Source organism: Streptopelia decaocto, assembly GCF_964273445.1.
Source record: "Streptopelia decaocto genome assembly, chromosome: 3".
Taxonomy (NCBI): Eukaryota; Metazoa; Chordata; class Aves; order Columbiformes; family Columbidae; genus Streptopelia; species Streptopelia decaocto.
Genome location: NC_138656.1, coordinates 109,128,096 through 109,148,676, shown reverse-complemented (window position 1 = coordinate 109,148,676; position 20,581 = coordinate 109,128,096). Strand labels below are relative to the sequence as shown.

At 37.7% G+C, this 20,581-nt stretch overlaps 1 protein-coding gene across 6 annotated transcripts; it reads right to left on the bottom strand.

Annotated features, from left to right (window-relative positions):
• Positions 1 to 409: 409 nt before the first annotated feature.
• Positions 410 to 20,534, bottom strand: GEN1 (GEN1 Holliday junction 5' flap endonuclease). Of its 6 annotated transcripts, XM_082048271.1 has the most exons (16): positions 20,391 to 20,534; positions 18,260 to 19,819; positions 16,437 to 16,634; positions 14,501 to 14,687; positions 13,333 to 13,509; positions 12,358 to 12,468; positions 10,366 to 10,439; positions 9,747 to 9,838; positions 8,802 to 8,952; positions 8,648 to 8,684; positions 8,464 to 8,544; positions 7,239 to 7,369; positions 5,443 to 5,504; positions 4,737 to 4,880; positions 3,398 to 4,519; positions 410 to 1,217 (listed from the first exon to the last, which is right to left on the bottom strand). In XM_082048271.1, exons 3-16 carry the CDS (start codon positions 16,595 to 16,597, stop codon positions 1,198 to 1,200), a joined length of 2,550 nt encoding a protein of 849 aa, XP_081904397.1. In that variant the 5' UTR covers positions 16,598 to 16,634; positions 18,260 to 19,819; positions 20,391 to 20,534; the 3' UTR covers positions 410 to 1,197. The 6 variants fall into 6 exon arrangements, with proteins under 6 accessions (XP_081904397.1, XP_081904392.1, XP_081904393.1 ...); XM_082048266.1 differs by lacking the exon at positions 410 to 1,217 and having other exon boundaries at positions 1,454 to 4,519; positions 20,391 to 20,532; XM_082048267.1 differs by lacking the exon at positions 410 to 1,217 and having other exon boundaries at positions 1,454 to 4,519; positions 19,628 to 19,819; positions 20,391 to 20,532.
• Positions 20,535 to 20,581: the final 47 nt, after the last annotated feature.

The window sequence follows — 20,581 nt, the reverse complement described above, 5'->3', positions numbered from 1 at the left end:
CCTCTGTTAACTAGCAAAACATTTATCATCAATTCTATCAATAAAGTAGAAATTGGTAAATGCAGTGAAAATGAATTTTTCCTTTTGTTCATCCAGTTCACACATGTTGATAAGTATTCCAGCGGTATCTTCCAATGAAAAAAGAGCATTGATAGTAGCTTGATAGTGGGATATATACATTTTTTTTTGCAAATATTCTATTTTAGTAGCTCTCTATGTATACATTCCACGTAAACAGTATTTATTTTCCTTTCTGTTTGGTTCCCCATGGACCTTGAAATAGTAACAATTACAATCAATGCCAAATAAATGTTTCCCTTTGTTAAGCTATGCTAAATAATTTGCTACATCAAAGCAGATGTTTAATAGTGTTTATAAGAGGAAATAATGATATTTATACTGTTAAGAGAGAACCTACGGACCTGCTTTATTTGTCTGCAGGAATCATTCAAGCCAGAGGGATGTCGACACCAGGACTGACAGACCAGGTAAAGTACTCGGGCTGGCAGAGCAGTTCTACAGAAAATCTTTCAGAAGAGTACTCAAAGAACAATGAATCCTTCACTTGCCCCATCCCCATCGCAGAAACAGTTTTATTACTTTAGATGAAGCGCCCTGACAAGAGACTTTTTGGGCTGACCGTGACAGATGATAAATGAAAATACATTCAGGGTCATCAGGCTGGTACATCACATTCATTTATACTTACAGCCATTTCAACATAATCTTGTAGGAGTACTTCGTGCAGAAGAAATTTACCCGTGATACCCTCTTAAATTATTTAAACAGCATCCTCGCAAGTGTGAGAGGCTGCAAAGCAGTCAGCTTTGCATGGTAAGAACAGTTCCAAAAAAGAAAAATCATCCCTAAACCTTAGATTGAGTAAATTACAGAAAGATGAGGAACCAAAACACTTTAAAAATTGTAACTTCCATTCTGTAACAAATCACACGTTTAATTCAAGCAACAGCCTACATGAGGGAGGGCATCATATACAGTTGTTTTCCCACCTACTGATGCTTCCAAAATAATGGCTGAAAACCTGCACAAAATTGAGATGTACTGCAAATAAAAATATTGACATTTTTCTGCTTTTCACACTTGAACTGTACCTTATGAAACCAGATTAATTTGTAGCAATATCAACAACATAGTATTTTTTTTCTTCTGCAGTTCTTCATGTCTTATAATTCTCTCTCATTTCTGGTTTCCATCATCTGCAAAACATGAACTTGTCATAATTTTGGCACAGGGTTTTCAGTGAGATATCCATTAAAGCAGACACCCCAGACAGGTTTGGAAAACAAACAAAACACCTTCCAAAAACCACTCTGGCCCCCAGATTGTGGCCAAAACCTCAAAGCACAAAAACCCACACACTGGCTGAAATGTCATGGTCCCTCCAACAAAAGAACACATTCCCATGCACAAGAAGTGGACAAAAGCGAGGTCATTCACATGATGTTGGCATATTTATTAAACAAAAATTCAAACTCTTGACTCCAACTTTCAGTATTTAGTATCAGCAGCAAGGAAAATAATCATACAGAACAAATAATAATGTTTTTCCACAAAAAGGGGTCTGATCTCTCCAGCACTCACCACTGCACAAGGAATCTCTCCATTTACAGTACCAGGTGACCACTACTCTTATCCTCCTCAGCAATTCTATTCCTCCAGATACCCTCTCACATCAGCTGGGTAGTTAAGAGTCTCCAGAAGAGAAAGACCATCTTCAAAACTAAGTTTCCAATATTTTGGATTTCATTTTTTGCTCATTTCCATAATACTTCTCTCATTTGGAGAATCAACTATAAAGAAGCTTTCTCCGTCTGCCCACAGAGGAAAATAAGAAACTACCATTTTGGCTAACTACAGATCTATATCTATAGACTACCTGTTTCTTCCTTAAACACATCTGGAATTTAGCTTCCTTGCTTTTAAAGCCTTGGTCTTTATGAAGAGGGAATTGACATTTTCATTAAGGCATGGATATTCTAATTTTCTATTGTTAACATTATCTATCTTAGTAAGAGTGGCCTTCCTTCTGGCTGGTCCATAGAAAGTTATGAACACTTAAACACAGGCAAGGAGGCACTTTCTAATGAGCTGGTGAACACAACTTTTTTTTTTGCCTATGAACAGAGATTGCTTCTATATTAAAGAAGTAGGAAGAGCAGCTTCAAAAATGCAATTGTATTCAAGTTCTCCCTTTAATAACAATCATTTACATGGCAATATTCAAATAATCTGCAATAACATAATCATCTGATTTTATCTAACTTAACCTTCATTCTATTACAAGTGAGTGTTAGATCAGATTTCATACCTTTAAGAAAAAAAAATCCCCAAATTATTAATGTTTGATTAAAACAAAAATTTCCTTGAACAATAGATATGACAGCTACAAAACTGGAATATCCTCACATCGCTTGCTGCATTATTTGGAAGGTGCACATACTCAAAGAACAGTTTATTACAGGACATGGCAGATTTAAATTTAGCTGCCCTGCAAGGCACATCTGCTGTGTGTCTCTGTCTGGTCCTTCAGAGGTAATCAACACAACCAGCATCCCAGGATCTGAAAACCCATTTTAAAACTAGCAAAATTAAGTTAGCGGAGCAGAATGGAAAATTTCAGTTGGGAAATAATGTTATCACTTCGTCTTATTAAGAATATCCAACAGCAGTGCAGGCACTATTTTCCCAAGTCTGTTTTCATAAGCAGAAAGACAAATAACTGTACACAAAAATCTCACAATTGTCTGGGGAAAAAAACCCTTATTTCATTAATTAACCTCCCTGCTATATGTATACTACATTCTGATGCTTATGTATCAAGTTCAGAGAGTAATCAAGTCCAGAATAATTGGCACTTGCCTATAATCAGCTATTTGGTACTTTTGCTAACATTATAGTTTCAAACTTTAGCTCCAGTATGCAACTATTTCACATTACTTCTTATTCATCAAAACTGTGCCAATTAAAATTGATAGAGCACACTGCAGAAACTTCAAGAACTCTGTAAGAGCTGAAGGTTCGGAGCCAATTGTTATCATAAACTATTTTAAGGGAACCTAATTGATTTTGATTCTTCCCTTTAGTCTTTCAGACAGGGGAAGGGGACTGTCTGCCCATGCACAAGTCAGGATGGCACTTTCGTCTTGCTGAGTGGGACCAGAACCTGACCTCTCAAATGGCTGCTCTGGGCTTTGGAAACAATCAACTTCCCCTAGAAAGGAAGGTTTTGGAGATACTTGCAATGACAAACTATTAACAGCTTTTTTAAAACCGGTCATTTTCTTATTTTCTTTAACTATAAGGGCTGAGTCACTGTTAGTTCTTTTGCTAGTAACAACATTATCCCTTTTCTTTGTAAAACATTTTTTAAACTGACCAGGGTTCAGTTGCCTTTTTTTCTGCAGGTTTTTATTTTTGTTCCCATCATCACTGTCTTCACTAGAAGAACACCTGTTCTTGCACACACTCTTTTTAAATGAAGTTTGAGTATAGGCTTTTTCAATGTGACAGCCAGTTACATCTGCTGGTTTTTGAGACAGAGGAAACTTTTCACACCCAGGAGGCAACGTCTTTGTTGTTTGCTCACTGAGGGCTAGTGATGTTGAATTGCTTATATTATGGTCGTTTTGCATAATTTCAGCCAGGCTGTCAGCTTTTTTGTACTGATCTTGACAAATGTGCACGCTGGATTCCCATGCATAGTTTTCTGATAGCACTTTTTTACTTTCCTGTACTAGTTTATTTAACTGACATGAGGAAGAGATATAATCTTTATCAGGATTCAGTGTTGCTTTTGTTTGTTTAAAACATTTCAAAGACTCCATTTGCACCGCATCTTCAGACAACGAAGGGTTTGATGGAATGGAAGTCTTCTTAAGTATTCGCTCACTTAAAGACCACTTATGAAGTTGCCCCAAGGCATCATCTGAACTCAAATCATCTGCACTATCAGAATGTTGTTGATCAGACTGCACAGCATCAGAATATTCTGAGCTATTTCTTGCTGCTTCATGACCTAGTGGATGTGAGTGCTTCATGCATGCAGTTAAGCCAGGTGCTGGATCATGGGTATCACCCCCATGGGCTGGTGAAGTGCTGAAGAAGGTTCCTTCCGAATCAATACTGCTTAGCTGTCGACCAGCTGTTCCAGCAGAAGATGATGATATCCCTGAATTATTAGTAAATTGTGCTGGCAATATAGATGAGTCAGCCAACGTACTCTGTAAGAGCGAGTAATGTGATGTAGTCAGAGGCAGAGCAGCTGCCGATGCTGGCATCTGAACAGTTGTTGTGCAGGAAGCTGCAGCCAACACTGCATCTTCTGATTCAGTATTTCTCTGGTGTATCTGATCTTCTGGAGGAGTTTTTATATCTTTATATCCGGAGTCTTGCACAGGAATAATTCCACATCTAGATTTTAAATTCATTTGAGACAGAAGATCGCTAACTTCATCATACACATTTGATAATTCCTTTTCTTTTGGTCTGTCTTTCCTATCTGTAAAAAAATAAAAAGGGTACATCAAAATGGCATATTAACCACAGTTCTGATTTCCTAGTGCTAACGTATAAAATGGTACAATAAAAGCACAAGATCATGCCCTGATCTTGACAAAACATGATACTGCTCAACATTGGGAGGAATGTTGGTTGCTTTTGCTTCTTGTATTCCGGCAAGACCCATAAGTTCACAAGAGATAAGCTTTTGGACTTACTCTTTTGTTTCTTCTTCAGAACTTCTGACTTTTCCATTACATAACGGGCAACAACATCAGGATAAGCAGCCTGAAACAAGGACTCCTCTTCTACTGTGACTACAAACAACTCCACAGGCTCATCTTCTGCATCGACGTAATGTTCTAAAAGAATTAATGAAAGTTCATTAGATCTGTACATACACATGTATCAAAGTAGGGAATAAGAAAAACAACAAAGAAAATATTTGAGTACAAAAAAGGTATGTAAAAAGGTCAACAGTACAATGTTTCAGATTTAGCTACAAGTAAAGTAGCCTTCTTTCTGCCAGTCTCCTGGTGCAAACAGGTACACTAAAAGATGGAAGTCTATCAGCATAGAAAAATTTCTAGCTAGCAAACAGTCACAGCTTCGGCTACATAGTAAGATATAAAATACAGAGTCCAGGTCTTATTAACACATACCAGAAAAGTACCTGAAGATTGAGACCTTTGCTTTCTAGGTAGATGATTTTTTTTTTTGTCTGTAAAGCACAGATTGTACTTTCAGGATATACGAAATTTGATGCAAATTTTCTACTGCTTTCATAGCACAGTTTCCAATGTCACCCACATTTCATGGCCTCATAATGTTGTCAAACTCTTTTCCTCTTTAAAGCATGCTTTTTTTCTTTTTCTTTTTCTATGAACTGTTTTGTTCTGTAATGTACATAGAAAACAGACCAACCTGGTTTTTGCCACTCAATTTCAAAACAAGGAATTCCATTTTTAATACGTGTCTTGACTATCCTGTGAGAACAAAAAGAAGTCAATTAAATGATTTTGTTTAAAGAGGAAACGAAAAATCAAAGTTATCTAAAATATTTCAGTGCTCTAATTTGTAATGATTCAGAGGCAAAAAAATATGCTTGTAATAGTGAAATTAATACACCTTTTAAAAATACACGGTGTAAGTTATACACTACATTTTTGGGGCTAGATTTGAGTACTGAAACATTTTTATTTAATGATACAGCTCAGAGGAGCATAACAAGAAATCAAAAAGCTATTCTGTAGCAAACATCTGTAATGCAGACTCCTACAAACATCAGTCTGACAGCTTCAACTAATGCCACAGAGAAGATTGTTGCCATGTACAGTAATTTTCTGAATGACCAGACAGGGTAATTTACATCTTTTGAATAAAAGCATGAAGGAAAATAAAACATGACCTGAGCAGAGACAGTCAATCTTTATGAGATTTTTAAAAAATGTATTATCTATACCCAGTTTAATAGGTTTCTACATGTGAAGAGGCTCCTGCTGAATCATTATTGCATTTAATGTAAAACCTTGTTACAAGAAAATTAGAGCATTCATGATCGTTTTTTTAAACTTTTGAAATACTCAAAGTGTTACAAACAGAGGATGTAAATTAATTCATTCATCAAGGTAAACCCTGGTAATTTATCTAGCCCACCAATTTAAAAAGCAGTGTCCAATCAGTCTCTCCACTGTTTTGAAAGATAACACTGAAAAGAACAGCTTCTCTGCAAGTAATAATCTAACAGACTACAACCCAGAAGAGATACTATCACACTGCTACTGACTGTCCTTCTGTTCCCCAAAATTAAGGTCTATAAAATCTTGAACAGCATCAAAGAACATAGAAAAACTACCAACTTCCTTGCAATAGAATTTGGGGAGCAGGAGAAATCTGGGAAACAACACTGTCAGATAATAAAGTTAAAAGAAGTCACAATTCCCTTCACATAGTGAAGTTCATATTTTCCAACAGATGCTGTAGATTCTAAAAGTTCACATAAGTTTAAGAAAATATTAGATCATTAAAAAAAAAACCTTTGAGGGCTGATAGAGTAAGAAGGTGCTGGCTCAGAAAACCCCTGAGTAACAGAAACCTGGACGGTGAGAAAACATTCTGATGGAAAGCAGCACATGCCTATCTTGTTGGTTTTTTTTCCTGCATATCCATTTTTAGTAACAGAATACTTGGACATTTTTATATTCCCAAATGCAGCAGTCCTGAATTAAAACATTGTTTTGAGAAGAAGGGGTAGCCGAACAGAGCCATAAAGCAAAGATTTTATCTGACAGTTGGTAGGTCTGATGAGAAATTGGAGACCATGACTGAGTCTGCAGCTGCTCATTTCTAAGTCCAGGCTCTTATTTTGAAGCACAGAAGTCAATTAAACTTCTCTTAAGAACCTGAGCAGAGGATCAAACCTGTACTGCTAAAAATCTTACGTGCAGATCCAGAGAAACAGAATAGAAACAAAGCATAGGAAAAAGCAGGCATTGTCGGTCAGCATGAAAGGAAACTTGCTACCTGTATTACTTTGTGCAGCAGTAGTAGAAGAATTGGTGTACTGATCTAAATTTTTACCTCTATTCAAAATGAGTACAAAGCTTGAAACAGAAGTGGAAGAAAACCATTATATTTCCATAAATAAAAAGGAAAAAAATATGACTTTCAACCAGCAACAGAAGTAAACAGATCAAGTTCAAGAAATCAAGTTATATTACCGTATTGCCTGCAGTTGTTTTGAATCAATGTATCCAGATTTTCTCTGGATCATATCATAACGCGTCAATAGCACTAACAGTTTCTTACAAGCATAATGTTTGGGCCATTCCATCTTCTCAGAAGCAAATATCTGTTAGTATTAAAAAAAATATATATAACAACCCAAACTTTAGAACTTTCTTATTCTGTTAGATATCATGCTTAAACAGCTATGTAGCAGGGACAAAGGACTAAATACTTAAAACATCTAGAATGCTTTTATACATTAGTGTAATGCCTAACATTATCTCACTGCCAAGGGAGGGAACAGTCATCTGTAACAGGGCAGATTGATCAGCTGTCAATAACAAGCCAAGGGACCAGTTGTGCAGTGGCAGCAGCACGGATAAGACAGTTGCTAAACACCTTATCAGCTTCAGATCAGCTATGCAAGGAGCTGTGAAAATTACAGATTAAATAATTCTTAGAAAACAATGCTAACATGCATATATTAACACCCCCTGTATATGGACAGAGGAATAAGGTAGATCACTTCTGAGCTTCGTGCACTTTGGATTAAAAGGTCTCTCAACTTGAGAGCTGGCAGTATTGTGCTAAATACAAGCTATCTGTTTCTAGGAAAACATGCAGCATTCAGAATAAAAGCCACTTCTGTTTGTTATATACAGAAATTGGTTATCTCAATACCAAAAAAATCATTGAACAGAAAGTTTAACGTTAGAAAACCAGTCCACAATCACGACTTGCTATAATACCCAAAGTTACCATCCACACACTGTGTCAGTGTGACGATGAAACAAGTACGAGTTGAAACACAAGTTATACCTGGTGTCAAAACCTTTACAGAAGGTGGATGAACACAAAAAAGATAACATCCCTGAAACATATATTATGCCATACAACAATATAGTACTTTATACACTGTATAGATAATGCAGCTCTAGGCAACACAATCTAGTAATACTAGACAGTGAAAAACAAAACAGTGACAACTGATCTTGTTTCTGAGTTCTCTTTCTTCCGCTTTTCTACATACCTATTTACATCTAATTTTTTCAGTGTCTTCAGTTTAAAGCCTTCAAAAATAAGGTATATTAAGAAGTTGCTGCAAGATTCTTAATTCTTATTTCCAGTTAAATTACCAATTAAGATCAAAATTATCACAGATGCCTTCTTTACTAACAAAAAACTACAGAGCTGAATATCCACTGTTTTGTTATATACCTGAAAGGACAATAAATTGGGCCTTTGACATTCTTTTATCTTGATCAATTTATTCTTGTTTACAAGAAATTCTTGGATAACCTTGAGAAAAAACAAAAAAGCCAGTTTAAGAGAGGGCAGAAATCTGAAATTTCAATTAATTGATTAAAAAAAAAGAAGTATCTTTAATAGGCTTGTTTGTTACCTCAGAGAATGGGAAGCCCTCACAACTGTTAGCTTTTCTGCAGGTAAAACAAATGTGTTAGGAAGAGAATACAAATGGGAAAAATGCAGAATTTACATGCTCACCCTGCACATGAATGCAGGGAAAAGCAGTTCAATTTTCAAGACATTCCTACTTTCTGATATTGTCCTCCACTGCACTTGCTTGTTTTGCTCGCTCTAACTGATGCCATTCACAAGGGCAGCAGAATTTGGAGTCACTGGGTTTGCAGTATTTAGTGCTTTCACAGAATTTACATCCACTGTGTTCATGTTCCTTGTAAGAACCTACAGAAGCAGATACACAAGGCATGAGGAGGAAAGACATTTCCAAAATCTCCAAATATACAAAGCTAACAGTACAAATACGAAGCTCAGGACACACATGCATCTGACATGAATGGTAGTTTTTAAGCAGATCTGACTGCTTTAGCTGTATTTTTATATCTACAGTGAAAACTAGTACAAGCAAGCTTGCATTGTTTTTGAAGACTTTTCCCCCAACGGTTTCAGATCTTATGCTGAAAACTTTATTCCCTAAAAACTACAGTAGCAACAAGGCAAATGTATATAATGTATTTGAAACAAGATTTTCTCCTCCAAGTGATGGGTTTGAATGAGTTCACTACTGAACTGAGGTTCCTTAAGATTAATTTACTTTTATGAAAACACTGTAGCAAAACTCAGCAATGTTAATGGATTCAGTCCTCATGACCCAAGACCAATTCAGGCAATTAAAGAAATAGTTGCTTGCCAGTACAGCATACTTTCTTTACTCATAGTGTTAAAAGGCAAATATCTGGGATCACACAACAGCACTGTGACAACATTCCATCTGCTATCAACTAGTTTCACATTTCAAGAAAGGCAGTTCCCAGCCTCAAAAACATTGATATAAAGATTCATATACATAATATTTAAAATGCAAAGATAGCCCAGAAGCTGAATGACAGGAAAGTAGTTTTTAATGCTACTCATAAAAATCACCAAAAAGCCAACTGAACAGAAAAAAGCCCCACCACACTCCCCCCAAAAAGTAAACAATTAGGCTTAAAAGAAAATTCAACACTTTTCAAACTGACCTGGATGTTGGCACTCAGAACAGTGAATTACCCTTTTAACAACCAGAGGTGGATTATTATCATACTGAAATTGTTCTTTCCATTGCTCAAACCTAAAAGGATGATATTATAAGCATTAAGAAACATTTTTAACTTTCATACTTAAAACAGTGAAAAATACACCCTTTGTACTTCTCGGTCATCTACATGGGAAATAGTTTTCCAGTCTATGAATTTTTTTTTTTTTTACAGTACATTATATAATTGTTGGATTTCTAGTATTGATACACATACTATCATAACAAACATAGAAAGTATTTGTATTTCATGTCCTGATCCATAACCTAATTAAAAATCAGCAAAAATCTCTTATCAGTCCCTATGATTTCCTTTCCAATATATCAAAGTATATCTGCTAGCTCAAGAGCTAGAAGCCAGTTAATGTTTAAAACAATTAAGAAGCCTGCCTAGCAAAACACAAAATTAATTTAGCAAACTAAGTTAGGAATGTGGCAACCTCCCCTACCCCATGCCCTCAGTTAAAGTATTACAATCATTGTCTTGCAGCTGAAGTACATACTAGCAAGTCTTTGAAAAAAAATCAAAGTACTTCAGCATACAACATAAATTTTCATTTTACCTTTGCAGCAAGTTCTGGCCTCGCAAAGTATCAATTAACTTTAAAGCTTGCTCTTTCCCAACTCCTGGAACACCCTATCGGGACAGAAACATGAAACACTATTTAATGACAAACAGAAAGTATTTATATTTTCATAAAAGTTGCCTTCATAACATCAATGAGCAGGGACATCTTCAACTGGACCAGGTTGCTCAGAGACCCATCCAGCCTGGACTTGGAGGTTCCTTTTCTGGAACCTAGTGTACGGACTGAGATCCAGAACTTTGCTGTAACCCCTAGACACACTGAAGAGTGAAAATTGACTCAAAACACCCAGAGGAGGCTGCAAAAATGCTTAGAGGAATGGAACATCTCACCTATGAGGAAAGGGTAAGAGAGTTGGGGTTGTTCAGCCTGGAGAAAAGAAGGCTCCATGGGGAGAGGGCTTATAACAAAGATGGGGATAGACTTATTAGTCAGGCCTGTAGTAACAGGACAAGGGGCGATGGTTTTAAACTGGCCCAGGTTGCCCAGAGAGGTGGTAGATGCCCCATCCCTGGAGACATTCAAGGCCAAGCTGGACGGGGCTCTGAGCAACCTGACCTGGTTAAATATGACCCTGCTCATTGCAGGGGGGACACTAGATGACCTTCAAAAGTCCTTTCCAACCCAAACTATTCCATGATTTAAAACACACACACTGCTTTTCCAGTTCCATTCAAAACCAATTAGAAATTCTCATTGGACTGCAGATATACACTCAGGTAGAGTCAGACACTCAGCTTGTGCAAGGGACACACCATTTTGATATATATTCAAAGCAAGCACAATTATAGAGTATTATTCCCTTTTATCTGTTCTGCCAATCCCCATTCCCAATGCACTCCCACGATTGAGCTTTCCTTAGAAATGTCTATCTTTATCCACTTTGCTGGGCTGCAGTAACCCAAAAGACCTATCTGACAGAACATAATCACATCGCTTAAGGACTATGCAAGAACCTGGCATGCCAGGAACTGCGAGTTCCATTACAATAACCACTGATTAGCCACGGTTTTTGTTTGTTTGTTTGTTTTTTGTTTTTTGTTTTTTTTTTTTTTTTACTCCTGTCTCTTTATACATTTATTTTGTAATGATAATAATAAACAGCTCTTTAAAGATTCCTATAACAGAAGCCAGTCTTTCAGAAAAAATAAAATAATTAGAGCTATTTGCTCTTTCAGCAGTATAAGTTGTTTAAAAGGACAGTTTTATCAAATTGGAACACAATGATTTAAGAATAATCAGATATCCACTGCAAGCCTGAATGGGAGCAACTGTTGCCTGAAGTCATTGTATGATGAACCGTATGAAAATCAAGTTTAATCTCGCTTCCTTTCCATTTCAAAGAGCCATTACAACAGCTTCTGTTCAAAGTCTCAAAAAAAATTCAGGAGCTTGCAGGAAAAAAAAAAAAAGTGAAGTAGAAATCAGTGAGATCCCTCTCACTTCATTCATTAGGCAAAGTTCCAAATAGACGACTTCTGCTTCTTCATAAATCATATATTTACAAATGACAGAATTAAAAGGGGACACATCTGAACTGCATCCAGAACTGGTATTACTAATAAATACAGTTCAAAACCATTACTACTAAGCGTTGCAAACAGCATAGACAAAGCTGGTTTTCTCATTTTCCACAGCTCCTCTGCCAGGGATGTACTTATATGTGAATGGTTACAAAGCATCCTTACACCTCTGCTCAATGTAATGAACACCTCAACTTCTGTTCTCACCTCCACTATAGAAGAAGTCTGGAATAATACATAAGTTTTGAAAAGATTAATGTTCACAAACCATTTTTATTATCTCTAAACCTTCACAAATAAAATTTACAGCAACTTCTTCAACTAAATCTCACTAATCATGCATTGCATACAGTTTTGCCAGCATGCACACATCTCCCTTGATTGTGGTTCATTGCTTTTCAAGACAGCGTAAGTACCTAATAAAAAAAATAATTATGTTGCCTACCTTTGGAAGATAATCACAACCCAGAAGAACAGCTAGCCCAATCAAAGACTCTCTGTCACAACCAAGCTTCTCCTTAATAGAGGACATTGTGTAACAGTCAAGATATGGATCCTGCAAGAGAAATTTATTGCACACATTTCTGTAACATCGGGGAAGGAACTGCCCTGAGTCACATTCAACCGTGACTGCTTACCCACACCTATTCACCCACACCTGCAGGAAATGGGTCTATCCCACAAGAGGGGTCTGGTAGCAAAAAATGAGCAGCACTTAAAATTTATAATGTAATGCCTGGACACCACATGGATAACTACAGTTCTGCAGTTTCAAGTTTTATGTATGAGTGCCAACTGTTGAAAGAAACTAAAATAAACCAAGAAATGTTTTTATTGTTCACTACCTGTAGAAAAAGTGTGGCAAAACTACCATTATCCAGTACTAGTGGCTGTGCAAGTCATCTCTGAAACTGTAGTTTTTAAAATCCATGTAAACATATTAATGTGCTACTCAAGTAAAAAAAGAAAAAAAAAATTGAAATGTTACCTAGCATATTACACATCAGCTAAAGGAACACCTGAAGCTTTGAAGGGTAGAGGGACTCAAATGCAACAACATAAAATCAAGATTAACATGAATCAAAACATAGGACACTGCCCCCTCACCCCCAAGTGACAAAACAAAACAAAACCACAAAACAACCAAAAAACAAACAAACAAACAAAAACCAAAATCACACAACCCAACAACCCCAAATAATCCACTTTTCTGAAACAGATGCCCCTGACAGACATCCAGTACATGGATTGCCAGCGAATCAAACAAAATGTTCCTGTTTTAAATGTACTATTTTTAACAAACTCAACTACTAGAAAGTAAGTGTGATAATACCTAAGTAAGTGTTTCACGTCCCTTCTTTCTATTCACATTTTTGGGAAGAGTCTAAAGAGAAGGTAAGAACACAATGAGGGACATCACCTTTGCATTCATAGCAAAGTTCCTATAAACTGTTTGAGCTCCATATAAAAAGACATCTCCATCATTGGTAATGCAGCCATCAACATGTCCTTTTGCATTTAGGTAGGCACACATCGCCTCTGCTTCCCCAGCTGCTTGAACCCAAGGAACACCTAAACACTCCAGCAGTTCCAGACACTAGAAGAAAAAAACCCAAAAGGAAAGAGATTGAATTAGATCCACTTATTAGCACATATTTTCCAGACACAAGTGTACACAAAAACTGCTACTGTTGCACTGCCCATAGAACACTACATCAATACAAATACTGCTTTAGGAAAAATATTGTTTTCCGTAACAGTCAAAAGAAACATCCAACTAAAAGCAATGTATTAGTTACAGGACTTGAACACAGCACGATTAATGGTTACTCCTTCACAAAAATCTCTACACTTCAAATAGGATATTTAGGATGTTTTCAAAAGAGGAGTAACAAAAGAATATCTACCTTTGTGAAGCATCGTTGTTTACTCAAGCAGTAATACTGGGCTAGCACAGCCATCTTTCAACAGACACCAGATTCCCCTTAGAATGTCAAGCATGAAAGTACAGTACTGTCAACCTAGCAAGACTGGACCACAATACACAACATACTGATATATACTCAAAAATTCTGTTTTCTGAAATTTGTAAGTAGTATATATTCTAGATTTTTTAAAGAATAAAACATTAATTGATACATTCAATCTACTGAAGTCACGAGCATCTATACATTCTGTGTAACCCTTCAAAAATATGCTAACTTAGCTTACATAGGTATGCAACACATTCCTATTTTCATGTAAACCCTAATCTAGGGGGAAAAAGTATCAATACTAACACTACTAAAGAACAAGGAAGTTGAATTTCTGTAACGAACAGTTACGGCTATGGCTCACTACGACATGACATGCACAGGAACACATCAAACAGAAAAACTATTCTAACTGACATTGTCCCTCTTTTGCAACCACAGTTAGCAGATGCTCTCAGACACAATTTCAAAGGCATGTGTTCCCTCAAAACTCAAAATACTGTTGAAATTTGGTGTGTAGAAGACTATCAATTCTCCCAAGTTCTTGTATTTAATTTGGTTAAGACTTCTTCCTATCACATTTAAAATACTGAAAAACAGCCCTCAATTACTCACCTCTTTTAACATGGCTTTAAATAAAGATCTCCCTGTTCTTGCAGCTCCAACTTTCTTTGAAGGTCCATAGCGCATCTCATTCCTCTTACTCATGGTGTCTGCTTTCAACTTGGGGGCCTCTCCTTCCATGACGAATACTAGTTTAATTCCCATTGATGTTAAGAAAGAGATCCGAAAAAACAGGTTTCTGCAACAAAGCAAGGTGATAAGCTGCAGAATTAGTGAAGCCTGATTTCTTCAGATGTTGTACTTCTATCCCTCAGCCTACCTCAGGAACAATCTTAGCTTTCTTTCCACCTTTTAAGAACCTTTTATCTATATCCCTGGTTTTGGTTGAAGTTGTTTTACTATGAACTCGCAATAGCTTTACAGAATTCCCAAGAAAATAACACATAAAGACAAGAAAGATTTTTGGGGGGTATAAAGATGTAAGCAAATTTAAAAGGCTTAATAAAAAAAAAATTCAATATCCAAAGTCTGCTTCCAAACACATACCCACATTGATTCTTTTATAGCAAATTTTAATTCCAAATTATCAATACAGGTACATCGGATTCTGAAGTGACTGAATGCTGCGGTATTAGACAGACTCATAGATACCATTGCCATGCCAACTAATTTCATATGCTAACCAGCATCACTGAAGAGTGGAATTTTGCAAGTGAGCAATAACTATTTGGTCTATAACAGTAACAGTAAGAGTAGTAGCATCAGAGAGCATACGCTTCCTCCAGGAATTCCAGGATCAATCTTTCAAAAGGAGTAGACCAAACATTTATATCTCTTTGATTGACATGGAAAAAACATTACCCTAGTTTTGATTTTGCACATTTGCTATTGGTAAATAGCTGCTCTTTAGACACTAGTTCTATTTACACAAATGATATAAAAATCAGTCACTTAAATTGTTTTGCTAAGTATTTTAGAGTAACTGGTTGTAATTTCGAACTGCCTGAAAACATTTCTTTTTTTTGGTAGAAACCTGTCCATCCCTTTGCCTTGCTTTGGGAAGACAGCATAAGAGATCTGGACTGATATTTTTCACTCCACTGCATAGAGGACATCCTATCAGAGGGAAGTAATGATTTCAGTCACACTTCAAGTTCTGTAGCCAATCATCTATTTGGGGACATAAGCATAACATTTTAAGAAATTATTCTCAGAAGACGCTTGTATTTCATATCAGATGAATTCCACAGAAGCCATAGGAATGTCTAACAGCAGTTAGTAACTTGGTATTCTTGAGCTAACCAAAGCAGATTTACGAAAATTTGTATATATATTTTCATTTTTGTCAGTGCCATTTGCAGAAAACAGTGCTTTGAAATTACAGCTGCTAATATTTGGTCATCCTTGAAGTAGGTGATTCATTTAAATTAAAAATATACATATTCTTCAAGGTGCTCATAAGCCTGAAGAATGACTTTAAAATATTTAATTCAACATGGGGTCTAACTAGAATGTTAATTTATAAGCCAGACTGTGCTAGAGCATGCATAACTCTCAGTATGTTCTGACTTCACAAGCATCCAAACTTCTGTGATAAATAGTTGTAACTCCTATGTTACCTTCCATCACACAGCCTCAGAAATATTTAGGAATTAGCACACTGATTTGTGTTCCTTGATATCACCATGCTATAATACAGTAAGACGAACATGGTTCTGCTTATATCTATCTCATCCTTATCTACAGCTGAGGCCCGAAGAGAAGGCAAGCCGGGTTCAAGAACTGTTTGCACCCAGGCACTAAGTTGAATTCAACCAATATGACTGAGCCCTCACCTCAAACCTTTACATAGGTAGCACAAGTGATAACAACAGAATCAAATCAGTCATATGAATTTCAAAGGTAGTCTTAAATTTGGCACAAGTATCATACCTAAATTATACAGCTCCAAGACTTTTGGCTGCAACAATTTATACGGATACCATACCTCAGGTGTGGCTTGGTAACTACTCCAATCATCTTTTTAACCGTCTGTGCTTCACAAACCCAGAGACTGAGATCAACAGCAAGTGTTTTTCCTTTGAGGCTGCTCAAGCTGACTGATTGTCTCACAGGCTCAAGGATTTGCCACAGATTAGTCACTCCCATTGTTGCAGCTTCTTTGTTGTGAAAGTGAAGGTTTTAGCTGTGAAGACCAAGCAAAATAAAATGCTTTCAGAATATTAAGCGTGACGTATTATGAACGTGAGGTTCAGAATATATTTAGTCATTGCCTGTTTTACTTTTATGAGCCAAGAACACTTGCAATCAAGCCAAGTGTGTAGTGACTCCAGTTCACAGGTGGTTTATTACTAAATACCTTCCTTGGACTGTATATTTCCATTGCTAATAGCCTGAACGTAAATAAAAAAAAAAAAAACTCAGCTGGCGGGCGGGAAAAGATCATTCATTTCCAAGACTCACATGTCCCTTACACAAATATAAACCAAGCTTTATTTAAAAACAAAGAAAAAACAAACCTCTCGAGGGAATTGCTTCCTGATGTGAAGCAGCAGAATTAAACACTAACATGTTTTGGTTCAAATAGAAAAGACTAGTAAACGGACTAGAGTTGGACCAAGGGTTGGACTCGACGATCTCTGAGGTCTTTTCCAACCCAGTCGATTCTGTGATTCTGTGACTTAAAGCTATTTGAAGAATATTTACAATGAACAGAGAACTTACACTTTACTTGGTGTTCCAAGATGATTTAAGGGTCAACTTCCACAGATTCTGGCCTGGAAAATTCAAATTGAACTTCAAGAAAAAAAAATGACAGAAGACACTGCAGCACTGGTTGCCCTGAGGTTGCAGATCTCCACTCTTGGATATTTTCAACATCCAGCCAGCATACTTAGTGGTTTAATCCTGTACTGGTAGAAGTCCCCCTCTGAGTAGGGATCGGCCCTGATGATCTCCAGAGGTCCCTTCCAAAAAACATTTCAACATGTATGACACTATGATGGCAGAAATATGCCAGTGTGTATGCTTTCACTATTTTAATTTCAGTATTGTGTGACTGGCACTACTTATAACAGACACCAGCTGAAAACATATACCCATTAGGTGGTATATTTCCTTGTCTTGTATTTAACTTATAAACCTCTACCATTACCATATGTTATTTTCTTCATTTTCTTGATCTCTTTTTAATTTTTCTTCTGGTTTTCATGCCTTGTCACTTCTACACAAGGTATCTAGCATGTACTTTGCTTTTCCTCTTCACAATACCAATCTATTCCTGCACTGTTTTCTTGTACAAAGTTTGCCTCATGTTCATTTCTCTATGTTTCCCTCTTCTCCCTCAATAGTAGAAGACTAAAGAAAAATAAAATCTAGCATGTTTTGTATTTCTTTTTTTCTGGAACTACTGTACACTCAGACAAAATGAAACTCTCCTTTGAATAAACATGACTAGATGAGCAAGCTACCTGTGCTCCGACATCTGTGCAAGGCACACGAGGATCTATGACACCTGCAGCCTCTGCTGAACTGGGCCATGCTAAATTTTGCAGTCTTCCCCAGTAACACCACCACACTCTGATGCATTGTTTTATACTCTAGAACTGGTTTAAAGCAAGGCAGCTAAGCAGTAATACATCATTTCTGCCACTGCAGGAATTCCAGGTTGTTTTCAAACAAGTTCTCACATTAAGATTTACTTTCCACAGAAATCATGTTTCTCAAATTTGTTTGTTTACTTCATTAATTCAACCTGATTTTAGCTGCACCCATACAGGGCATCATGTATTGCTTTAGACATTGTTATACCTTAAGCATATGAAAATCAGTTCAAAATATAATAAAGCATGCAAACACACGGCATAACTTCTTGAAGTCCAGGATGAACAATTTCTCTGATGCACAAGGCATCAAAACCTTCTCAAAACAGAAGTATGACATTCAGCTTCTGGAGGGTTTAACAAGAGAATAGCTATCAAAAAACAAAACAAAACAAAAAAACAAACCAAAAACCAGGAGATTTGTTTTTTGATGTTATAATTTGGTTCCTGCCAGTCTGCAACAATACAAATTAAAAAAAACCCAACTGTGTTCATTGGCTTCTAAACATTGTTATGGAATGTCACATGGTACTTAATTAACAGGAAAGAAAAATACACTACAAACACTTAACAATCCATAAGATTACAAATACTAAAGAATAAAAAAGTATTAAAAAAAATGAAAACTACCAAAAAACCCTTTTTTTTTCATTATGAGATAATAAAGTCCTGTTATTTGAGGACAGTTTTCCTTATCCTCATTCAACATATAAGGCTGAGTTATAAAAGTCTGTGAGACTTACCAGCCTGTGCTTTTCTGAGCATATTCTGTAAAATATTTAGATCTGGGTCCTATATACAAACAAATCTACTACTTTTAATAGGAGTGACTTGTCTACTCAGATTTTCTTTAGGAGCTTTGGTCATCACAAACCTTCAATCTACTTAGAAACATGGTAACTTCCGAAGAAGGGAGACTGAGCCTGATTTTTTTCATGTACTTAGAAATCACTGAAGACATCATGTTATTATAAGATCACTGACAGGAAATATAACCTAAAAAAATCCTCACAAAACCTTTTCAATTTCTCATTGGTCCAGTATGTACTATGGCTATATAGCTTCTATATTTTATAAATTGTTTATTAAGACTATACAAGGTCTACAAGGTTTTTTACATGCCAGAAAACATAGCCAATTACTTGAAAACAACTACAGAAAACATTTAATGCTGAAGTTTAGTTCACAAAGTTATGCTTTCACCCATTGCTGAGGTAGGCCAAGCATACACTTTATGTCTGAAACAGAGGTTTCTAAAAATTAAAAAAAAAAAAAAAGCCGACAGCAGGCTTTTAAGAACTTTCCCACTCCCTCCCCCCAATACCCCAGGACCCGGCACAGCTTTACCAATAAACCTGAGCACCTGAAGCTCAGCAGTGATGTGCTTCAGCATTTACAGATTCCCCCTCAAACACCTACGCGTCGCGTCCCGTCCCCGCCTCCCCCCAGACCCCGCCAATCAGACGGAAACAAAACCGAGAAATCGCCAGAAAACAAAACAACAAGTCGCGCAGGCATCTGGAGTTACGAGCATTCAAAACTCCCGCCTTGACGAGAGCCGGCGGTCGGAACGCACCGCACGGACGGGGGCGGAGCATTCCCCGGCCCGCTGCGGGACGAGCCGCATCTGCTACCACAGGATGGTCATTTTTGTCACTGGCACGATTTTGGCCTCTGCCAGTATATTCCCAGATTAATTCCCAAATGCAGACAAAGTGTCAGGAATTGCCAGGAAGCATTCCCGAAAAGTAGTCTGGACGCAGACACCCTGTCGTGGAAGACAAAAAGCATTCAAGGGTACAGACGCAGACTGTGATACTCCAGCTGGCCTCAGTGCCAGGGAACAACCTTACTTAATACTTAAATTAGTGATGCCTTAGGGCAACAGAAGGACTGCACGGAGAGGTACGAGGATTGCCTATAAACGGACACATGCTGGAGTATGACATCCAGTTCTTGTTTCCTCATTTCACAAAGGAGGTAAAAACTCATAGGATGTGGAAGAGAGCCACAGAAATTATCAGAAACCTCGGACAACAGCCTTGCAGTGAGAGATTAAAGGGATCTAGTCTGCTGAGTTTAATAAAACTATCTAGTGATGATATCAGTGACTACAACATGCATGTATCACCCCGCCCAGGGCTCCGGAACCTCCTCTCCCGCAGCGCTTCCCCTGCCCGCCCGCCAGCGGAGGCCCGCGGAGCCGAGCCCGTGGCGCCCTGAGGTTCCCCACAGCTCCGCACGGAACACGGCTCACACGGCTGCGGGGAAAGGGGGGGAAGAGGCGCGGCCGAGCAAGACACGAGCCGGTCTCCAGCCAAGCGTTAGTAGAGACTTACGCCCCAGTTCGAGCCCCGAGCAGGCCCAGCCGCTGACTCCCGCGGCCCCCACAGCGGAAAAAAGGGGCAGGAAGACCCCCCGGGGCCGCTCACCCTCACTTCGCTCCGCGGCACCGCCCCGGCGGCAGCTCCGCCCTCTGGAAAATGGCGGGCGCGCGGTAATCGGCGCCTCGGGGCGGGGGACGAGAGCG

Excerpts from the sequence above, each read along its gene's own strand:
- GEN1 (XM_082048266.1), bottom strand. The coding sequence starts at position 16,597 with ATGGGAGTGACTAATCTGTGGCAAATCCTTGAGCCTGTGAGACAATCA. Across the intron at positions 9,839-10,365 it reads GGCCAGAACTTGCTGCAAAG|GTTTGAGCAATGGAAAGAAC; the intron begins GTAAAATGAAAA and ends TCATCCTTTTAG. Across the intron at positions 7,370-8,463 it reads CCAATTTATTGTCCTTTCAG|ATATTTGCTTCTGAGAAGAT; the intron begins GTATATAACAAA and ends TAATACTAACAG.